Source organism: Podarcis erhardii (assembly GCF_964252035.2).
Source record: "Podarcis erhardii genome assembly, chromosome: 13".
NCBI classification, from domain to species: domain Eukaryota; kingdom Metazoa; phylum Chordata; class Lepidosauria; order Squamata; family Lacertidae; genus Podarcis; species Podarcis erhardii.
Genome location: NC_138502.1, coordinates 46,310,529 through 46,333,406, shown reverse-complemented (window position 1 = coordinate 46,333,406; position 22,878 = coordinate 46,310,529). Strand labels below are relative to the sequence as shown.

Genomic DNA, 22,878 nt, shown 5'->3' with positions numbered 1-22,878 from the left:
GAAACATGGTTGGCTCAGGAGGCCAGGCCTACTGAGCACAGCAACTCTTCCCGGTAGATCTTGCCCCTGTGAGGCCGTTCCCTTCTGTGTGTCCTCACCTTCCCAACAGCTCCCTAAGTCGTCTCCTCCCCTGGGTACTTTCCAAGCAATCTGAGAGCATCCACCAGCATGCCTATCTTTGCCCCATCCTCTTCATACTTCTTCTGGTTCTGGGTGACCAGGCAGGAGGGGAGCTGGTCACAGCAGGAGGGGGAGACCCCCTGGTTTCTTCAGCAGCCTGCCTCACCTCTGCTTCATGGTCCTCCTCTTCTCCAGCCTCCCCTTCTGCCTCTGAGTCTGAACTGCTCTCTTCCACAGCCTCTTCCTGCTCACTAAACCCTGTTGCCTCTTCAGCTTCCAACACCTCCTCCTCCCGGTCTGCTCCCTCTTCTCCCTCTAGCCACTCATTGTCTTCCCATCCCACCCCCTGGGCTCTGAGCCTTCTTCCTTTGGGGGTTCCCCAGCTGGTGCCTCCCACCGCTTCTCTGCATTCAGCCAGTCCATGACACCAGCCTCAGCATCTACTTTAGGGAAACCCAGAACTATGCTGGGTGCACAGCCCACTTGCTGCCTCTTGGCTCCTCCCCTGCTGCTGCCAGCAAGTAAACAAACCCAGAAGGGGATGGCTCAGTGCTACTAGGATCACAAGCCAGCCTCAAACTGCTGCTTGTTACTGGTTTTATGACTCCTGGCTTGTTTAAAGTAAAATGAGACAAGCCACTGTTGCTCATGCCATGCATATTTCTCTGTCCTGTTATCATCTGTGGTCAAACAGGTTTTGCAATCTTTTTCCGCGTACTTCAAAGCCCCACTAATCAACAGCAAACAACAGCAGACCCTGTTGACCAAAGATGATAACATTTTCAACTTTTTGGGGTGGAAGCATCAGAAGATAGGAAGCTGCCTTATACTGCCTTGGTCCATGTAGTTCAATTCTGTCCGCACTGGCTGGCAAGGGCTGTCCAGGGGTCTCACTCTCACAGCCACCTGGAGATGCTGAGAACGTTCTGCATGCAAACCTGATGTTCCGCCACTGAGCCACAGCCTGCCCCAGAGCATCTGACTGTAACTTTGGATAAATAAAACCCTGACACCTCTGAAGAACAAAAACCCTACAGTTTGCCTAAGGTAAAGGTAAAGGGACCCCTGACCATTAGGTCCAGTTGTGACCAACTCTGGGGTTGCGGTGCTCATCTCGCTTTATTGGCCGAGGGAGCTGGCGTACAGCTTCCAGGTCATGTGGCCAGCATGACTAAGCCGCTCCTGGAGAACCAGAGCAGCGCATGGAAATGCCGTTTACCTTCCCGCCGGAGCGGTACCTATTTATCTACTTGCACTTTGATGTGCTTTCGAACTGCTAGGTTGGCAGGAGCAGCGACCGAGCAACGGGAGCTCACCCCGTCGCAGAGATTCGAACCGCCAACCTTCTGATCGGCAAGTCCTAGGCTCTGTGGTTTAACCCACAGCGCCACCCGCGTTCCGTAAAGTTTGCCTACACTTACCTAAAACCTCGCTGTAATATCGATCCCACTCACTTGCCAAGGAATACAGGAAAAATCCATCGTTGAAAGCATAGAAGAGGACATTTTTCATCCTCTCAACAAAGCTCATCCTGTCACTCATCCCTCCAGTGCTGGCACCGACGTAGGAAGGAGGAGCTGGGAGTTGTCCACAGAGTCTCTCCATGCTGTTGCCATCTGAGAACCGCAAAGTGTACAGAAAGGGGATTCCGAGCAACTCAGCCAGCAGGTCACCGCAAGGTGTCAGTGGGTCTGAGATGAGGACGTTAAAGTCCTCCTTCCTCAGCCTCGCTACCCGCGTCTCATTGTGGAAAATGCTGTCGCAGACCTGTTTGAACACTTCTTCGAAGGAAGCAACTAATTCTCTCATCTTCTGCATAGCTTTCCAAAAAGGGAGAGTGGGCAACTCGTACGTCGCTACATCCAGGAATTTCTGCAGAACAGCTGACACCTCCTCTTTGGTGAAGGTCACGGGCAGGACCTCAATGTGGTAAGAGGAAGACGATGCCTCTTTCGGATCGATCAAGTAAGAGGCTGAGGGTATCAACACCGTCACTGAGTGGCCCCTCAAGGCCAGCTCATTGAGCATCATCTTTATATTAATCCAGTGGCTGCCATCTGTGGGCCAGACAAGAACTTTCCCACCAGAACTGGTGCTCCAACAGCACACCTGTAGCCAGAAGAGGATGAGAAGCTTCTTCCTCTGCATAGCGGCAAACAGAAACGTTTCCCCAGCAGAGTGACAATGGCCCCAGCTGATGATTGCACAATTAAATAATGAGTCTATTTGCCCAGCCCTAAGCAGAGCAAAGATCCTTTATGTGATGATTATCAATGGCATGTAACAAATCCCGGAATGGACTGCTTCAATACAGTTGTACCTTGGTTCTCAAATTTAATCCATTCCGGGAGGCCATTCGACTCCCGAAATGGTTCCAGAACCAAGGCATGGCTTCTGATTGTCTGCAGGAGCCGTGGAAGCCACACTGGACATTCGGCTTCCGAAAAACGTTCAAAAATCGGAACAATCGATCGTTCAGGAGCCAAAACATTTGAGTTTAAAGGCATTCGACTTCTGAGGTTCCACTGTATAGGCTATTCAAAAAGATAACGTCAAGTCACTCCCTCTACTAGATTCTTCATGTAATATACGGCTCGTTTCTGAAACTAGGCTCCCATTCTCAAAAGGCAGGAAATGGAATGGAAACTCCATAACTGATTGAGTTAATTGTGATAGCTGAGCTGGTAGAGCATGAGATTCTTCATCTCAGGGTTGTGGGTTTGAGCTCCATGTTGGGCAAAAGATTTCTGAATGTCAGGGGAGTGGTCCCTTCCTACTCTTACGATTCTATGAAATGATAAGATTACCTGCATGGCATTGTGCGATTTGTTCATCCGTCTAAAACATTTGTCACCGGGTCTTCATTAATAAATAATAATAATATTTTCTTATTTATACCCCGCCCTTCCCGGTTCAGAAAACCAGGCGCAGAGCAGCTAACAACAAATTTAAAATGCTTAATTGATGCAACAAAAAACAGCATAAAATACAGTATAAAACGTGAACAACAATAAAATTCAGAATTCAAAAATCAATTTAGGGGGGAAATCCATGCAATAAACATTAGATGATCACCAGGGCTAGCTGGCTATTTTAGTCCTATTTGGGCCAGCGAGGAGACCAGGGGAGAATTAGCTGTGGGATCCCAGAGTGGGTAATCTTCATAAAAAGGGGGAGGGGGAGGGAAGGAAGGGGAATAAAAGATCAGGCTAAGTTCAAATTGAAAACCAGGCAGAATAGCTCTGTCTTACAGGCCCTGCGGAAGGAAGTTAAATCCTGCAGGGCCCTGGTCTCATGGGACAGAGCATTCCACCAGGTCGGAGCCATCACTGAGAAGGCCCTGGCCCTGGTGGAGGATAGTCCGACTTCCTTAGGGCCCGGGACCTCTAAACTATGATTATTCATGGACCTTAAACTCCTCTGTGGGGCATACCAGGAGAGGCGGTCCCATTGCTGCACTGCTGCAGGCAGTCTCAGAGTGGGGAACAATACTTAAAACTGAACCGATACAATAAGACACAGCTAAATATATCAGGGAAGATAGACTAAAGGATTCCACCCAAGGCCTGATACCGCCAAAGTTGTGACATTTTGCTACGGGAAAGGCAAACCTGCCAATGCAGGAGAATTCCTTTTCAGCCCTTCAACAGCGACCTTGACGTAGCAGCGCCCGCATACCAGTGGAGAAAAGGTTAACCTGCAAAAGAAGTCTTAACTGAGGGTGGGTAGGGTAGGAGAAGCTCTGGAGCCAACTGACGATTCCCAGGTAAGATCCTCCCTCCATTGTGTGGGCAGGTAGTCCCTCCCCCTACCTGGCTTGATCACCTTGGCAAAACCTCCCCAGGCGGGATTGGGCAACTGACTGAGGTACCTTCAGGTATCCCACCTGGGGGGAGGCGAAGCCAAGCCTTTGCTAATGGTGCCACATAAGATCCAGGGGGCTGCGCGTGACCACACAAAGGGCGCCACCCCTTTAATGTGGGGAGCAGTAATTGTGGAATGCTCTGCCCAGGAAGTGGTGCTGTGGGTTAAACCACAGAGCCTAGGACTTGACAGTCAGAAGGTCGGCAGTTCAAATCCCCACAACGGGGTGAGCTCCCGTTGCTTAGTCCCTGCTCCTGCCAACCTAGCAGTTCGAAAGCACGTCAAAGTGCAAGTAGATACAGTGGTGCCCCGCAAGACGAATGCCTCGCAAGACGAAAAACCCGCTAGACGAAAGGGTTTTCCGTTTTTCGAGGCGCTTCGCAAGACGAATTTCTCTATGGGCTTGCTTCGCAAGATGAAAACGTCTTGCGAGTCTTGCGATTTTTTTTCGCTCTCCCCCCCTTTTCTAAGCCGCTAAGCCACTAATAGCCGCTTAGCCGCTTTGCCGCTTTGCCACTAATAGCCGCTAAGCCGCTAATAGCGCTAAGCCGCTAATAGGGTTGCTTCACAAGACGAAAAACCGCAAGACGAAGAGACTCGCGGAACGGATTCTTTTCGTCTTGCGAGGCACCACTGTAAATAGGTACCGCTCCGGCAGGAAGGTAAACGGCGTTTCCGTGCGCTGCTCTGGATTGCCAGAAGCGGCTTAGTCATGCTAGCCACATGACCCGGAAGCTGTACGCCGGCTCCCTCAGCCAATAAAGCGAGATGAGCGCCGCAACCCTAGAGTCGGTCACGACTGGACCTAATGGTCAGGGGTCCCTTTACCTTTACCTGCCCAGGATGGCAAGTCTAACACCATCACTATCCCTGCTTGGTTGCCTAAATCCCCATTCCATCTCCCTCTTCCACTTCAGTACTGGAGCTAGACTGGGTGAAGGACCAGGCAAAATAGAGAGTGAAGCAATACAACAGACATGTCTCCATGCATCAGAACTTACAGGTGCGGATGTCAAAAATACAGTAACCAAAACTCGGAGCAGGATCTTACCTAGAACATCGCTATAGAACTGATGCCAGTCTCCATAGAGAACTTGATGGTAGAGGAAATCATTTGAGAGGTAGAAGAGCATGTTTTGGAGTCGCTCCATGAAGGACATCCTGTCTGTTAGCGCCTTCATGCTTGCAGGCACATAGGATGGAGAAGTTGGCAATCCTCCACAAAGACGCTCCACTGTGTTTGCCACAGAGAATCGATAGGTGTATATAAATGGAATCCGCAGCTTCTGAGCCAACAGTTCTGCACAAGGATAGAGTGGGTCTGCAAGGAGAACATCAAATCCAGCTGATTCCATCTTCTCCAGCAGTTTCTCATTCGTCACAGCCATCTGACAGAAAGTTTTCTGCCGATGCATTGTCACAGTTACGATGTCAGACAACTTGTTGAAAAACTCCCAGTAAGATAGTTCATGAACATCATACGTCATAAAATATATTAAGTTCTGCAGGAGATCTTCCATCTCTGCCTTTGAGAACGGAGTGGATATCACTTCTATCTGGAAAGGAGAAGGTTCACTGGGGTCAATTATCCGGAAGAATGAAGGCAGGAGCACAGTCACTCGGTGGCCTCTGGCTGTGAGCTCATTCGTGATGAATTCCATATTGATCCAGTGGCTGTCGTCTGCCGGCCAGATGAGGACATTCCCAGTGGAGGCTGAGCCCCAAAAGAACACCCAAACCACGGAAAACACCAGCAGCCATTTTGCTGCCATTGTGTCCTGGCTTTCCCACACTTGATTCAGAGAGCTCCAAGGTGGTTGTGACAGGCTTGGGCTTATGCAGGGCACTCCTCTAATCTGTGCCTCTCCTCCCTGTTTCACCTTTGCCGTACTTTGGCACAGAGTTCGTCAAAGCAAAGGCGGTTTTCTGCTACAGCAAAATCCTGTTACAGATGGCATAGCATGATCCTGTCAAAACGTGGGTTCATAATTGTCACTCCGCCTAGTTACAAAACAGCCTCTCTGCTCAATGTACACTTTTGTTTGTCTTACTAGGAATTACTCTCAGGTAACCTCTCTATGGGGACGCGGGTGGTGGCGCTGTGGGTTAAACCCCAGAGCCTAGGACTTGCTGATCAGAAGGTTGGCGGTTCGAATCCCCGTGACAGGGTGAGCTCCCGTTGCTTAGTCCCTGCTCCTGCCAACCTAGCAGTTCAAAAGCACATCAAAGTGCAAGTAGATAAATAGCTCTGGCGGGAAGGTAAACAGTGTTTCCATGCGCTGCTCTGGTTCACCAGAAGTGGCTTTGTCATGCTGGCCACATGGCCTGGAAGCTGTACGCCGGCTCCCTCGACCAATAAAGCGAGATGAGCGCCGCAACCCCAGAATCGGCCACGACTGGACCTAATGATCAGGGGTCCTTTACCTTAACCTCTCTATGTGGTCCATAATATTCACACACAAAACTTGAAGCAAATGAAATGGTTTTCCTATAAGCACAGGACTGGAGAAACCTTTTTTTGCTTGTGGGACCATAGTTTCTTCTGGTCAACTGTGAACAGTGGCAGATGGAGGTCAGCGTGACCAGTTTCCCAGCACTGGCCACCATGCCATGGGGGGCATCGCAGGGCTTTGCAGCTATGGCGTAGTGCACATACAGAATGGAAGGTTGGAGGTTGTGATGGATTCTGGCCTCTCGCAGGACGCCGCTGAAATTTGAAAGACCAAAGTCCACACCTACCGTAAACATCAGCCTCGAATGCAGAGGCACCTGCCGTTTTCAAAGAAAATGGTTGATATTTAACAAAGTCCTGCCCAGAGCAGACTCACTGATATTAAAGAATCTAAGGTAGTCCGTCACATCCATTAAGCTCAATAGGCCTACTCTGAGTAGAGCTAGGTCTAAAAATCTCTGGCAACCCACTATCCTTTGTTGCTGAGGTGCTAGGGCCATTCCCAGTGGCTCTGATGACCTCTAAAGGCTACAATTAGACATATAGAGAGTGTTTCTAGCATACACAGGTGGGGAGATGCAAGCCAAGATAGAGTAAAGATGGCGATTGGTCAAGATGACATTCTCCTGCAGTTTCGTGCAGCAGATGAGGATGCATTCTCTGTGATGCTAGTGGTTAAATGAATCAGTGTCAACTGCTAAGGGATTCTTTGCAAGGAACAAGATTGTGTGGGTAGTCGGTTTCACAAGGCAAGTCTTGTATTGTCTCCAGTTAGTTACATCAATAAGGCTAGGGGTTGTTGTTGTTGTTTAGTCGTTTAGTCGTGCCCGACTCTTCGTGACCCCATGGACCAGAGCACGCCAGGCACTCCTGTCTTCCACTGCCTCCCGCAGTTTGGTCAAACTCATGCTGGTAGCTTCGAGAACACTGAATCATAGAATGGTAGAATCATAGAGTTGGAAGAGACCACAAGGGCCATCGAGTCCAACCCCCTGCCAAGCAGGAAACACCATCAGAGCACTCCTGACATATGGTTGTCAAGCCTCTGCTTAAAGACCTCCAAAGAAGGAGACTCCACCACACTCCTTGGTAGCAAATTCCACTGTCGAACAGCTCTTACTGTCAGGAAGTTCTTCCTAATGTTTAGGTGGAATCTTCTTTCTTGTAGTTTGGATCCATTGCTCCGTGTCCGCTTCTCTGGAGCAGCAGAAAACAACCTTTCTCCCTCCTCTATGTGACATCCTTTTATATATTTGAACATGGCTATCATATCACCCCTTAACCTCCTCTTCTCCAGGCTAAACATGCCCAGCTCCCTTAGCCGTTCCTCATAAGGCATCGTTTCCAGGCCTTTGACCATTTTGGTTGCCCTCCTCTGGACACGTTCCAGTTTGTCAGTGTCCTTCTTGAACTGTGGTGCCCAGAACTGGACACAGTACTCCAGGTGAGGTCTGACCAGAGCAGAATACAGTGGCACTATTACTTCCCTTGATCTAGATGCTATACTCCTATTGATGCAGCCCAGAATTGCATTGGCTTTTTTAGCTGCCACGTCACACTGTTGGCTCATGTCAAGTTTGTGGTCAACCAAGACCCCTAGATCCTTTTCACATGTACTGCTCTCAAGCCAGGTGTCACCCATCTTGTATTTGTGCCTCTCGTTTGTTTTTTTTTTGCCCAAGTGCAATACTTTACATTTCTCCCTGTTAAAATTCATCTTGTTTGTTTTGGCCCAGTTCTCTAATCTGTCAAGGTCGTTTTGAAGTGTGATCCTGTCCTCTGGGGTGTTAGCCACCCCTCCCAGTTTGGTGTCATCTGCAAATTTGATCAGGATGCCCTTGAGTCCATCATCCAAGTCGTTGATAAAGATGTTGAATAAGACCGGGCCCAAGACAGAACCCTGTGGCACCCCACTAGTCACTCTTCTCCAGGATGAAGAGGAACCATTGATGAGCACCCTTTGGGTTCGGTCAGTCAGCCAGTTACAAATCCACTGAGTGGTAGCATAGTCAAGACTGCATTTTACCAGCTTCTTTACAAGAATATCATGGGGCACCTTGTCAAATGCCTTGCTGAAATCAAGGTAGGCTACATCCACTGCGTTCCCTTCATCTACCATGCTTGTAATTCTGTCAAAATACGAGATCAGGTTAGTCTGACATGACTTATTTTTCAGAAATCCATGCTGACTATTGGTGATCACAGCATTCCTTTCTAGGTGCTCACAGACTATTTGCTTAATGATCTGCTCCAGAATCTTCCCTGGTATTGATGTCAGAATGACTGGGTGGTAATTATTTGGGTCCTCTCTTTTCCCCTTTTTGAAAATAGGGACAACATTTGCCCTCCTCCAGTCTGCCGGGACTTCGCCTGTTCTCCAGGAATTCTCAAAGATGACTGCCAGTGGTTCTGAGATCACATCTGCCAGTTCTTTTAATACTCTTGGATGCAGTTCATCTGGCCCTGGAGACTTGAATATATCTAAACTAGCCAAGTATTCTTGTACTATCTCCTTAGTTATTCTGGGCTGTGTTTCCTCTGCTGAATCATTTGCTCCAAATTCTTCAGGTCGGGCATTGTTTTCTTTATCAGAGAAGACTGAGGCAAAGAAGGCATTGAGGAGTTCAGCCCTTTCTGTGTCCCCTGTTTGCATTTCACCATCTTCTCCTCTGAGTGACCCCACTGTTTCTTTGTTCTTCCTTTTGCTACGAACATACCCATAAAAGCCTTTTTTGTTGATTTTAACCTCTCTAGCAAGCCTGAGTTCATTTTGTGCTTTAGCTTTTCTGACTTTGTGTCTACACGTGCTGGCTATTTGTTTGAATTCCTCTTTGGTGGTTTCCCCCCTTTTCCATTTTTTGTACACATCCTTTTTTAATCTTAACTCAGTTAAAAGTTCTTTAGATAGCCACCCTGGCTTCTTTAGGCACCTTCCATGTTTCCGTCTCATTGGTATTGCCTGAAGTTGTGCTTTTACTATCTCCCTCTTAACAAACTCCCAGCCATCATGAACTCCCTTTCCTTTTAGTATTACTGTCCATGGGATCTCACCCAGCACTTCCCTAAGTTTTATGAAGTCAGCTTTCTTAAAGTCAAGAAATTGAGTCCTAGTATGCTTGGCTGTTCCTTTCCGCTGTATAGTAAACTTCAGAAGAGCATGATCACTCGCGCCTAATGATCCTTCCACTTCTACCCCACTAACCAGGTCATCAACATTGGTTAGGACCAGATCTAAAATGGCTGTTCCTCTTGTTGCTTCTCCCACTTTCTGGACAATGAAGTTGTCTGCAAGGCCAGTGAGGAATCTGTTTGACCTTATGCTCTTGGCTGAGTTTGACATCCAACAAATATCCGGGTAACTGAAGTCCCCCATTACTACTATCTCCCTTCCTTTTGCATGCTTGGCCATCTGTTCCAGGAAGGCATCATCTATGTCCTCCGTTTGGCTTGGGGATCTATAGTAAACTCCCACAATGAGGTCACTGTTATTCTTCTCTCCCGTAATTTTGACCCAAATGCTCTAACTTTGGCTTTGAGGTTCTAAATCTTGGATCTCTTGACAGGTATACACATCCCTGACATACAACGCCACTCCTCCTCCTCCTGTCCAACCACCTCGTCCTCTGTTGTCCCCTTCTCCTTGTGCCCTCAATCTTTCCCATCGTCAGGGTCTTTTCCAGGGAGTCTTCTCTTCTCATGAGGTGGCTAACGTATTGGAGCCTCAGCTTCAGGGTCTGTCCTTCCAGTGAGCACTCAGGGCTGACCTCCTTAAGAGCTAGGGCTAGGGGTAGTCTTGGGTGAAGAAATGTCAAGGGTAAGAATTCACTCCTGCTCTCAGAGAACCTAAGACTCCCTCACCTGGGGTGCTGCTTCTGCCAGACAAGGAAGCAGCAGTGGCAGGCTGCCTCCCTGAACCTGTAAAGATGAGCAGGTCCTCAGCCAATGGGAGGTTGTTCACTGCTGGGCTGTCAAGTACAGGAAAATCCTGGCTGGCTCATAAGAGCGCGCCTCTTTCTACCTTGTCCTGAGCCTAGCACCTTCCAACTCAGGCTAGGTGTCTTTCCATCTCCTGTCTGCAGCACCACCTCCTGCGTTCTTATATGCTCCACCTCCTGTGCCTCATCAGACCACTGAAAATGGTCCTGACTTAACCAGCTTACCATGCCCCCTCACCCCATCAGAGTCCTTTGTGGATCCAGCCAGCAGCTAGGCCATAGCTGTCAACTTTCAGATTTGAAAATAAGGGATCAGCAGCCTTGAAAATAAGGGATCAGCAGTCTCACCTGTCCCGGGGACAGTCTAGGGGATATCTAACAATCCGGGATAGCAGCAGGAAGCAGCGGGAAACGGCGCTAAAATAAGGGAATTTCCCACACACAAAAAGGGAAGGTTGACAGCTATGAGCTAGGCAGGATCGCCTAGGGGGTTGCACAAGCAGGTGGGCATCTCAAAGTTAGTTAGTTTTATTGCGGCAAAAGCCAGCGACACAGGACACCACAAGGTCAAACAAAAGGAAATCAACAAAAGGAAATCTGGGCAGTCCTGCCTCTTGCCTTAAGACTGCATTAGGTGTACACTTTGGGGTAGCAAATAATGATCTTAAGAATTTTGATTGTACTGTTTCAAGAGTCTTAAGGTTGGCAGAAAGGCTAATTTGAGAGCCATACAGGAGTTGGGCTAAAGATTTTGCCTGGAAAACTTTAAGGGCCATCGGGAGGAAGCCAGCTCCTTTCCTTCTCAATAATCTAAGGGTGGCATTTGCACTTCTTCCTGCTGATATAGCTGATGTGGTCAGGTGTGTTGACCATTTGGCATTATAAGAGAAAGTAATGCCTAAGTATTGGAAGATCTTAGTCTGTTCAATGGCGTTTCCCTTTACGCTCCAATTATCTTTCCTGAAGGAGCGGTTAAAATGTACAATTTTGGTTTTGGCAAAGTTAATTGTTAACAGCTCAGTGTTACTGTTGTGTATTGAGTCAAAGGATTTTATATCTGTGTTATTATTGTCTGTATTTGCATTAGGGTAAAGTAACTGCCTTTTGGTTCCAGAGGGTACTATTGGTTCATTTAAGCTGCTGTATTTGGATCCTCTGTCTTATTGGTTTCCTCCAAAAGGCAGGACTGTGATTGCCTGATATTGTTCCCTCCAAAATGTATCCTTCTAGCTAGTTCCCTGTCCCTATAAATGTAGCTCTCCCCTCCTCAGGCCCCAGTCTTGTTTGCTTTAATAAAGAAGTGTTACTAGAGAACTGTCTCCAGCATATTATGTCAAGAGAGCAGAAATCACAAACCCCACCCTACAACAATTGGCGACGAAGGTGGGATCTGGAATGCTGAGGAGCGGTTAAACGCAGCCCTGCCTCAGAGTCCGGATTGTAGCTAAGAACAAGACTCACTGCCCAGCTGAGAAGACGACCCTGCCCACAGGACAATGGAGAGTCCAAGGGTATTGGAGCCCTTCCAGCCATCAGAGCCCCACACGTGGGAAGACTACGTCGAACGCTTCGAGTTCTTCGCAGTGGCTCAAGGGATCACCGATGCCAGCAAAAGAAGGGCCACATTCCTGAGCTACTGTGGGCCTGAGATCTTCACACTGGCCAAGGCATTGCTTGCTCCAGCGAAGCTAAATGAGACATCTCTCAAAGATATTCTTGCCTGCCTAACAAGCCATTTGGCACCTACTGAGACCAAGATGGCCCGGCGGATGGAGTTTCATAAGAGGCAGCAGCGTGCTGGGGAGTCTGTATCTGCATTTCTAGCTGAACTGCGGAAGCTCGCTCAGCACTGCGACTTCCAAGATCTGGAAGAGACTCTCCTGGATCGGTTTATCGGTGGTCTGAGCAGCAAGAAAGCCAGAAGACGCATCGTGGCTAAAGAAGAGGTTACCCTTGCTTCAGCCTTGAAGGAGGCCACCGCCACGGAGAATTATGAAAGAGAGGAGCTTGATGCCAGTCGCAGGGCCCCTAAGCCACAGATAGAAGTTGTGCATGCCATGGACGAGCTAGAGGCTACTCCGAGCCAGAGCCCAGTCCGTGGGGTCGAGTCAGTGCGTCAGGCCTGCACAGTGCACAAAGATCACCGAGGCAGGTGCCCTGGTTGTGGCGGAAACCATGACCGGAAGAGTTGTCGCTTCCGGGATGCTATGTGCCAGACGTGCGGGAAGACAGATCACATCGCCAGGGTCTGTAGATCGGCGGCATTGGGAGCGACAGGAGCACCTAGACTGGAGCATCGCAGACCGCCCACAGCAACCCATGTTCTACAGGACCCATGTTCTTCATACTCAGCGGGCCGCATCCATGTCATGGGAATGTGTGCCGTGAGAGTACAGTTCCAGGGCAAACAGGCGGTACTCAAACTGGTGATTGCGAAGGGCAGTCGCCCCAGTCTCCTGGGCACTGACTGGTTCCCCGCCCTGGGACTGAGTATATCAGGGCTTAATTCAATCCAAACCTGCCCTGAGATGAGCGAGGCATTATGCAAAGAATTTGCTGCTCTCTTTAATGGAAAACTATGTTGTTATAAAGGGCCCCCAGTTGACTTCGAATTGGACCCTGGGGTGGCCCCAATCTGACAAAAACCAAGGCGAGTGCCATTTGCACTGCAACCCAAGATCGAAGCAGAGCTGGATAAATTGGTCAAGCAGGGAGTTCTCTCACCCGTGGACTCCGCTAAGTGGGAGACTCCAATCGTCACGCCCCTTAAAGCAAATGGGGAAGTCAGGATCTGTGCTGATTACAAATGTACTATCAATAAGGCGCTCAGGAGAAACTCATACCCCATTCCAGTCGTATCACATCTGTTGGCTAAACTGGCTGGGGGCAAGGTGTTCGCAAAAATTGACCTGGCACAAGCTTACCAACAGCTGCCAGTAACCCCACAATCAGCGGAAGCACAGACTATTGTCACACATAAAGGGGCATTCAGAGTTAACAGATTGCAATTTGGAGTTTGTGTGGCCCCAGGGATTTTTCAAGGACTCATGGAACGCCTGTTAAGAGGTCTGCCGGGGGTCTTGCCATTTTTTGATGACGTTTTGATTGCTGGAAAAGACCCACAGGAACTGGTTGCGCGTGTCCGTGCAGTGTTGCTCAAGTTCAAGGAGGTGGGGTTGCAACTAAAAAAGGAAAAATGCAGTTTTGGGGTGCCAACTGTGGATTTCTTGGGGTTTAAAATTGATGCATCAGGCATCCACCCCACAGATGCTAAGGTTAAGGCCATCATCGAGGCACCACGACCACAGAACAAGACGGAGTTGCAGTCATTCCTGGGACTTATTAACTTTTATCATTCGTTCTTACCCCAGAAAGCTTCAGTAGCTGAACCATTACATAGACTGTTGCAGAAAAAGAATGTGTGGCGATGGGGGCCGGGGCAGCAGAAGGCTTTTGACTCCTTGCGAGGAATGCTGAGTAGCAGGAGCGTCCTTGCTCATTATGATGAGTTGAAGCCACTGGTCCTGGCATGTGATGCCTCTCAATACGGCCTGGGGGCGGTGCTGAGTCATAGGGAACCGCATGGGTCGGAAAAGCCCATCTCTTTCTATTCCCGTACGTTGTCGGCCACGGAGCGCAACTATGCTCAAATTGACAAAGAGGCGCTTGCAATTGTGGCAGGAATCAAAAAGTTGCATGATTATGTGTACGGTCGCCATTTCTCCATTGAAACGGACCACAAACCACTGTTAGGGTTGTTCAACCTGAACAAACAAATGCCACAAATTCTCTCCCCCAGAATGTTGCGTCGGTCTATATTCCTGAACGGGTTCCAGTACACCTTGACCCATGTGCCGGGGAAACGGTTGTGCCACGCTGATGCACTGAGTCGATTGCCCCTTCCTGGCGGGAGCAATGAGAATCCTGCTCCAGCGGAGCACATAATGATGCTGGAAACACTTCCGGGGGCTCCTGTAACGGCTACTGATATAGCTGAGAAAAAGAGGAAAGATGCTGTTCTCTCTCGTGTGCTCACTTGGGTGGGGAGGGGGTGGCCAGGTGGTCCGCATGAAGACAAATTCAGGCCTTATGCGACAAGGCAGCACGAGTTGTCCATGCATAAGGGTTGTCTCCTGTGGGGAGATAGGGTGATCATCCCAGCACCACTGAGAAACAGGGTTCTTGAGACGCTTCACATGGGACACCCGGGAATGGTCAGGATGAAGTCGCTAGCCCGATGCTATGTGTGGTGGCCTGGAATGGACCAGAACATAGAACATTGGGTACGAACATGCAAGGCATGCCAAGAGGTGCGGCCAGAAGTGGCCAGAGCACCAGTTCATTGGTGGGAGCAGTCCAGATCTCCCTGGAGCCGGCTGCACTTAGATTTTGCTGGGCCATTCCAGGGGAAGGTCTTTTTGGTTATCGTCGATGCATATTCCAAATGGTTAGAAGTGGCGATGGTCCCTAGCATGGCATCAGCTGCCGTAATCAAGGTGTTGAGGCAGCTGTTTGCAACCCACGGGTTACCTGAGACCATTGTATCAGATAATGGTGCAGCTTTTGTATCCCAAGAATTCAGGGCATTCTTGGCTGATAACTTCATAAGAGGGGTCACATCCGTGCCCTTCCACCCATCCTCCAATGGGCAGGCGGAGCGCATGGTAAGAACAGCCAAAGAATCCATTGCGCGCTTAATGGAGGGTAACTGGTCAGCTCGCATCGCGCGAATGTTGTTTTTGCAGCACGCGATGCCGTGTACTGCGACGGGCAAGTCGCCAGCTGAGCTGCTCTTGGGTAGAAGACTGGTAACGGTGCTGGATTATGTCCACCTGGATAAAATGCCAAACCGTAATTCAAGAGCAACCCCCCAAGCTGAGACTGACACAACAAGGTATCTCGCCCCTGAAGATCTGGTCTGGGTGAGGAACTATTCACGAGGTTTGCGGTGGGTGGCTGGTGTGGTCACCCGGGCTAGTGGACCTGTGTCCTATTATGTGACTTTGGAAAATGGGCAAGTTTGGAAGAGACATATAGATCAGCTGAGGCGCCGGGCGCTCAGCAGAGAGGAGTCTGATAATTCATCCCTAGCTAACGACGCAGAGCTGCAAGACCAGGGTGAAAATGGCCCAGAGGTGCAGTCACCAGGGGCTTCAGCAAATGAACCAGGGTCTGCTAGTCCTCAGGATGACGAGGTACAGGTAGGGAACCCTAAGATGTCTGGGACTCCATCTGTTCCTGACGAAACCCCTATAGCAGCCCCCCTACCACAGGTGACACCCAATCCAGAACCAGCAACACCTGTTGTCAGGAGATCAAGTAGAAGTTGTAGGACCCCACAGTACCTGAGAGATTACGTCTGCTGTGCTCACTAGGGGGGGAGGGGTGTTGTGTATTGAGTCAAAGGATTTTATATCTGTATTATTATTGTCTGTATTTGCATTAGGGTAAAGTAACTGCCTTTTGGTTCCAGAGGGTACAGCTACTATTGGTTCATTTAAGCTGTATTTGGATCCTCTGTCTTATTGGTTTCCTCCAAAAGGCAGGACTGTGATTGCCTGATATTGTTCCCTCCAAAATGTATCCTTCTAGCTAGTTCCCTGTCCCTATAAATGTAGCTCTCCCCTCCTCAGGCCCCAGTCTTGTTTGCTTTAATAAAGAAGTGTTACTAGAGAACTCCAGCATATTATGTCAAGAGAGCAGAAATCACAAACCCCACGCTACAACAGTTACATTGGTCACTAAACTTTCCTAAGGCACGTTTCAGACCCACTTTGGTTTGAGAAAGAAGAACAGTGTCATCCGCATACATTAAAACTGGTACTTTTCTGCCGTTAGAGAACACAGGGGGATGGGTTTCAATTTCACGGCAACATGTGACCAGGGAGTTAACATAGATGTGAAATAAAAATGGGGCTAATAGACATCCTTGTCTAACTCCTCTATGGACTGGGATTTCTCTAGAGAGTCTGCCGTCCAGCAGGTGGGCATCTTTGAGAGTCTCATTTGGTCCATGTGGACTAAACCAATTCACACTTTCACAAACCACCGTACAGAATGGAACAGAACAGCTAGAGTCAGATATCACACCTCTCAGAATTTCATCATGTAGTTTTTGGATCAAGCAAGGCATAAAATACTTGTTTTTAAATCGTAGCCCAAAACGTGGGCAACGGATACAGGAAATATAAGCAGACGTTATATGAAATATGGTAACAGTGTGCATCTCTGCTTGCATTTTAGTGTGATATATCCACAAATTAGCAAAAAAGAATAACTTACATTTCTGCACTGTTCTTCTACAAAGTGGGGTTGCAGAGTTCATTTGTAGCATCAGAAAGAGATGTACAGGTAAGGGGAGCTGAAACACCTCTTACCCTTGCACTAGATTCATACCTCAAGCTCAGTTGCCTAAATTCTGCTTTCCCTGCCATCTCCCACCTCAACACTGGGTGATGGACCAGGCAAAAATGAGGAAAACCACAGCACAGAAATGTGTATGTGAAACAACACTTTTTGATGTTGATGTCAAAAATACAATGACCCGAACGAGGAGCGAGCTCTTACCTAGAACATCACTATAGAACTCATCCCAGCCTTTATATTGAACGTGCTGGAATAAGAAATCTTGGAAGAGGTAAAAGAGCATGTTTCGGACCCGCTCTGTGAAGGACATCCTGTCTGTTAGTTCCCCTGTGCTAGCAGGCACATAGGATGGAGGAGCTGGCATACATCCACAGAGACGCTCCACTGTGTTTCCAAAAGAGAATCGATAGGTGTATATAAATGGAATCCGTAGCTTCTGAGCCAATAGTTCTGCACAAGGAATGAGTGGATCTGCAAGCAGAACGTCGAAACCAGCTGATTCCATCTTCTCCAGCAGTTTCTCATTTGTCACGGCTATATGACAGACCGTTTTGTATCGATCCATCACATGTGTTACTAAGGCATTCAACTTGCTGAAAAATTCCCAGGAAGGAAGTTCTCGGATCCCATAAGTGCATAGATGTATGTAGTCCTGCAGCAGATCTTCCATCTCTGCCTTTGAGAATGGAGCAGGAATCACTTCTATCGGGAAAGGGGAAGGTTCACTGGGGTCAATTATCCGGAAGAATGAAGGCAGGAGCACAGTCACTCGGTGGCCTCTGGCTGTGAGCTCATTCATGATGAATTTCAAATTGATCCAGTGGCTGTCGTCTGCCGGCCAGATGAGGACATTCCCACTGGAGGCTGAGCCCCAAAAGAACACCCAAACCACGGAAAAGACCAGCAGCCATTTTGCTGCCATTGTGTCCTGGCTTTCCTCCACTTGATTCAGGGTGATCAAAGGTTACTGTGACAGGCTGGGCTTGTTCAGAGCACTCCTGAATTTCACTGCTCTCCACCCTGCTTAAACTTTGCCGTTCTTTGGCACAGAGACTTTCCAAGAAAGGAAGGTTCTCTGCCGCAGGAAAATCCTGCTGGGGATAACATAGCATAGTTCTTTCGAAATCTGGACTCCTCCTACAGCAAGTAACAAAACAGGTTCTCTGCTCAGTGGACAAGTTTGTTTATTTCTCCAGGAATAACTCTGAATGAGTCATCCAATGGCTTCAGCTAAACTCTCCATATGGCCCATAATATTCACACCTAGAGCTCGAAGCATATGAAATTGTTTGCCTGTAACTCAGGAGTGGAGAAACTGCAATATTTAGGACATAATATTAACATGGCAGCAAGGGAAAAGTTGTGGCAAGTAGATATGAAATTTACTGCCCGTTACACACTAAAGGAAAACTATTTGGAAATGATATGCAGATGGTATTTAACACCTAATAAACACCTAATAAAGACAGTTTATTTAACACCTAATAAAGACAGTTGGTCTTTAAGGTGCTACTGGAAGGAATTTGTTTTGTTTTGACTATGGCAGACCAACACGGCTACCTATCTGTAACTGGACCTAATAAACAGGCTGAGATGTACAAGACTGTATCAAATTAATGTTGGAAAAGCAAACAGTCCAAAGGGTTATTTTTTTCATACGTGATGGACTTGTAAAAAAGCAACAGGCTTTTGGGAAATGATACACAATGATACACAATTTTACGTCATAGTTGTAGCGCCCCCTGCAGCGCTCCCGAGGCTCCGCACCCAGCCCCAAATCCACCTCTGAGCAACCATGGTGTTGTAAACAAAAATTGCACATTCCTACCACAATGGTCAGCCTAGGAGAGGTCCTGGCATGTCCATGCTATCTCAACATCCGCTGCTCGTGGGAGACAGCTCTGTGGGTTGGATCAGGCCCCTGCTGCACCACTGATCACAGCAGCGGGATAATGGTATCATCTCTTTTTTTCATTCCATCACTGTGTTGTTAGAACTGGAAAATAAATAGCTGACTGCAGCAGAATAGTGATAAGAAGCTCAGGGAATGTGGGGTCAAGGGGCCATACAACGTATTATGCCAACTGCAACAGGAATTAATTCTGCTGATAAGATAACAATCCTCAGATTTGCACAGGAGCCAAGGGGAGTTGAAGAGGCCCTGCAAAGTGCAGGATGGAACCCAAGATACACACACCCAACTTTTTGGAGGCCTGTTCACAAGCCATCAGGAATGGTTATATAAACCATTGTCCCCACTGCAAAGCAGATCAAGTAAACACCAAACCATTCAAAACAAAGAGCCTGCATGTGAACTGCAGTGTCGAATTCCTGTGTGTGTATTTTGCTTACGGAACCTAAGCTTCGGCTATTTGTAAAAATAATCTAATTACCAGAAAGCATGGGGGTCAAGGGGGTTGTGATGTAAGCAAATCTCCAGGCACAAAGAAATCTTTGTACCTGCTGAGATATTTAGATGGCTCATACTGTCTTTTATTCTGCCATATGAAGTGTGTTCAGAACATAATAGAACATACAGTTTAGGGGCATTTTCATTTAGTCCTCCCTCTGTTGTTGCAGATTTGCAAAGAAGAAATGAAGCCAAGGTGATGAGATCTGGCAAAAGAATTTCCCTGACAGATGCTGAATGGATAAAGTGTTGACCTCTTGCCCTCAAGTCTTGGTTCCAAATTCTCATTCACACATGAAGCAAACTGAGTAGCCTTGGCAAGGAAATAAATGCCACTCCACCCTGTTGGTTTTGTATAAGAACCAGAAGATGTGCATCTACCCTCACATTGTTGGGGAGGTGGAAATAATAATCTACAAACCCCCACCCCACAAAATACAAAAAAGGGGGCTGAGTTAAGACAGGAGGGATATATATCGTCTTAAACTGGCCTATGGGGTGCCCCCCAAAAGCCCCAAAAGTGACTCTGAGAAATCATCATGTGAGCATGCTATTATGGTTATGTTAATAATAATAATTTATTTATACCCCGCCCATCTGGCTTAGTTTCCCCAGCCACTCTGGGCGGCTCCCAATCAAATGTTAAAAACAATACAGCATTAAATATTAAAACTTTCCCTTCAGATGTCTTTTAAAGATAGGATAGCTGCTTATTTCCTTCACATCTGAAGGGAGGGTGTTCCACAGGGTGGGCGCCACTACCGAGAAGGCCCTCTGCCTGGTTCCCTGTAACCTCACTTCTCGCAATGAGGGAACCGCCAGAAGGCCGTCGGCGCTGGACCTCAGTGTCCGGGCTGAACGATGGGGGTGGAGACGCTCCTTCAGGTATACAGGACCGAGGCCGTTTAGGGCTTTAAAGGTCAGCACCAACACTTTGAATTGTGCTCGGAAACGTACTGGGAGCCAATGTAGGTCTTTCAAGACCGGTGTTATATGGTCTCGCCGGCCGCTCCCAGTCACCAGTCTAGCTGCCGAATTCTGGATTAATTTCAGTTTCCAGGTCACCTTCAAAGGCAGCCCCACATAGAGCACATTGCAGTAGTCCAAGCGGGAGATAACTAGAGCATGCACCACTCTGGCGAGACAGTCTGCGGGCAGGTAGGGTCTCAGCCTGCGTACCAGATGGAGCTGGTAGACAGCTGCCCTGGACACAGAATTGACCTGTGCCTCCATGGACAGCTGTGAGTCCAAAATGACTCCCAGGCTGTGCACCTGGTCCTTCAGGGCACAGTTACCCCATTAAGGACCAGGGAATCCCCCTCATCCGCCCACCCCCTGTCCCCCCAAAGCAGTACTTCTGTCTTGTCAGCATTCAACCTCAATCTGTTAGCCGCCATCCATCCTCCAACCGCCTCCAGGCACTCACACAGGACCTTCACCACCTTCACTGGTTCTGATTTAAAGGAGAGGTAGAGCTGGGTGTCATCTGCATACTGATGAACACCCAGCCCAAACCCCCTGATGATCTCTCCCAGTAGGCTTCATATAGATATTAAAAACAGTGGCGTAGCGTGGGTTGTCAGCACCCGGGGCAAGGCAAGTGATTTGCGCCCCCTAACCCGTGGATTTGCGCCCCCTAACCCTAACCCCCAGATGTTGCGCCCCCCCTGCACCCCCCACGCTACGCCACTGCGGAGTCGTCCGCCATCCTGAGCCAGCGGACCGACCGATCGCTCGCCCGCCCGGAGCCGCTGCGGCCAGAGAGCTGCGCCCGATCGCTCTGCGCCCTCTGCCCGCCGCTGGCTCTAGGCCAAACCCCGGGCCCGACTCGGGAAGCAAATACCGCGCATGAGAGGAAAAGATGCGCAAACCCCCGGCGCAGGCGCCCCGCTTGTTGACACGGGAGGGGAGGGGGGGAGAGGAAACGCTGCTGGTGCCGCTGCTCCTCGGCAGCGGCTCCTCCTCTTAGCCCGCCCTGCTTACATTTGCGCCAATCCCCACCCACTAAAGCCTTCGCGCCTCCCAATGGGAAGCCTTGCCGGGCGGCGGCCTCTGCTGCCTGAGAGTTCTAAAGCCACGCCCACTTTCCCAGAGACTGGCTGTTCTGAGGGATCCAGGGCAGGGCCGGCGTGCGCGCGCGCTTCTTGCTGCCCGGGCGCTTGCTCTAATCCCGCCTTCCCTGGGAGGGAGGGACGGCGGTGGCCGCGAGCGTCTGGGGTGGGGCGCGCGCTGGCTCTCCCTGGCGGCCCCCGCGCCTGGCGTTCTATCAGCGCGCCCGCCCGCCTCCTCTCTCTTTCCCCACCCATCCTCCACGTGCTGCGCTCTAACCCGGAGTTAGAAGGGAATTAGAACACGCCCCCCGTGTGGGGTGGTTTTTTTTTTTGCTGCTTCTTCTTTTTTTAGGGCTTTAAAGTTATGCTTAATATCTGCAACACATTGAGTGCTCGTCCAGAAAAGTTGAGACTCACCCTCCAGTGCTATGCTCATGAGGCGCTTTCCTTCTCGTTGCTTAGGACTTCGTAGCAGCGGGGGAACCGCCAAAAAAGCCCCTTCGGGCGCGCGGGAGGAGCGAGCCGCCCGCTTTCCCGCCCTCGCCGGCCTCCTGGGGCGCACGCAGCGCTCGCGCCCTCCGCAGCCCGCCCAAACGCGCGCCAATGCCGGGCGGGCGACGCGCCCCCTCCGGGAAGCGCGATGTAGGCGCCGCTCCTGCACCCGACGGCCTTTTCTGCAGGGCTTCTAGCTGCAAGCGAGTGTGCGCGCAGAAGGCGGCGCCTGGGCTGGGGAGCGCGCAGCCTCGTCCTTTCCATCGCAGCCAGCACTGTGAGAGAGAGAGTGAGCCACCAGGACCAGGTAGGGGCAGAGAGCTCCGAGTGCGCCCCCAAAAATGTTGCGCCCGGTGCGGCTGGCACCCCTTGCACCCCCCACGCTACGCCACTGATTAAAAAGCATGGGGGAGAGGATGGAACCCTGAGGCACCCCACAAGTGAGAGCACAGGGGTCTGAACACTCATCCCCCAACACCACTTTCTGGACAGGGCCCAGGAGGAAGGAGCGGAACCACCGTATAACAGCGCCCCCAGCTCCCAGCCCCTCTAGATGGTTTAGTGTCCTAACTCCCCACCTTCTTTCCTAACCTTTATGATCAAGGAGAAAAGGCCCTGAAACATGTGTGTGTGATTTCTAGTTTTAATAATCTGCACCTCTTCTCGATCAGCTGCAAGCAGCAACTTCTGACACCACCTAATATACCAGGAAGGACGTCAAGGGAAGTAGGGAACTCCATCAGAGCTATGAGGAATCTGCAGCTTCTAGGGCTGGGGTGCGGGAAGTGTGGTCCTCCAGAAGTTGCTGACTTGCAACTCCTGTCACCACTGACCATTGGGCATGCTGGCTAGGTAAGGGCTGATGCGACTTGCAATCCAGCAACTTTTGGACTCCACAGATCCACCCCGCTCTGCACGCTAGAGCTACTCCTCACAACTTGGGCTCTTTGAATCCCTTGAAAGCAAAGCAACAGCACAATCTTAAACATTTCTTCTCAGAAGTAAGCTCTACTGGATTCAAGGGGGTTTATGATCAGGTAGGTGGAGTGAAGGGGACGCAGGTGGCGCTGTGGGTTAAACCACAGAGCCTAGAACTTGCTGATCAGAAGGTTGGCAGTTCGAATCCCTGTGATGGGGTGAGCTCCCGTTGCTCAGTCTCTGCTCCTGCCAACCTAGCAGTTCGAAAGC

At 49.5% G+C, this 22,878-nt stretch overlaps 1 protein-coding gene across 5 annotated transcripts in view; it reads right to left on the bottom strand.

Annotated features, from left to right (window-relative positions):
• Positions 1 to 22,878, bottom strand: part of LOC309327176 (UDP-glucuronosyltransferase 2A2-like) — a 39,611-nt gene that overhangs the window by 14,524 nt on the left and 2,209 nt on the right. The window contains exon 1 of one of the 5 annotated variants that reach the window (XM_081836323.1): positions 16,939 to 17,858. The exons of 1 other annotated variant lie outside the window; for it this stretch is intronic. In XM_081836323.1, the coding sequence (XP_081692449.1) occupies positions 16,939 to 17,659 (721 nt within the window). In that variant the 5' untranslated portion in view covers positions 17,660 to 17,858. Of the gene's footprint in view, positions 1 to 1,541; positions 2,308 to 5,035; positions 5,925 to 16,653; positions 16,712 to 16,938; positions 17,859 to 22,878 lie in introns of those variants that run through there. 3 more of the 5 variants (XM_081836325.1, XM_081836324.1, XM_081836322.1) reach the window with 3 other exon arrangements.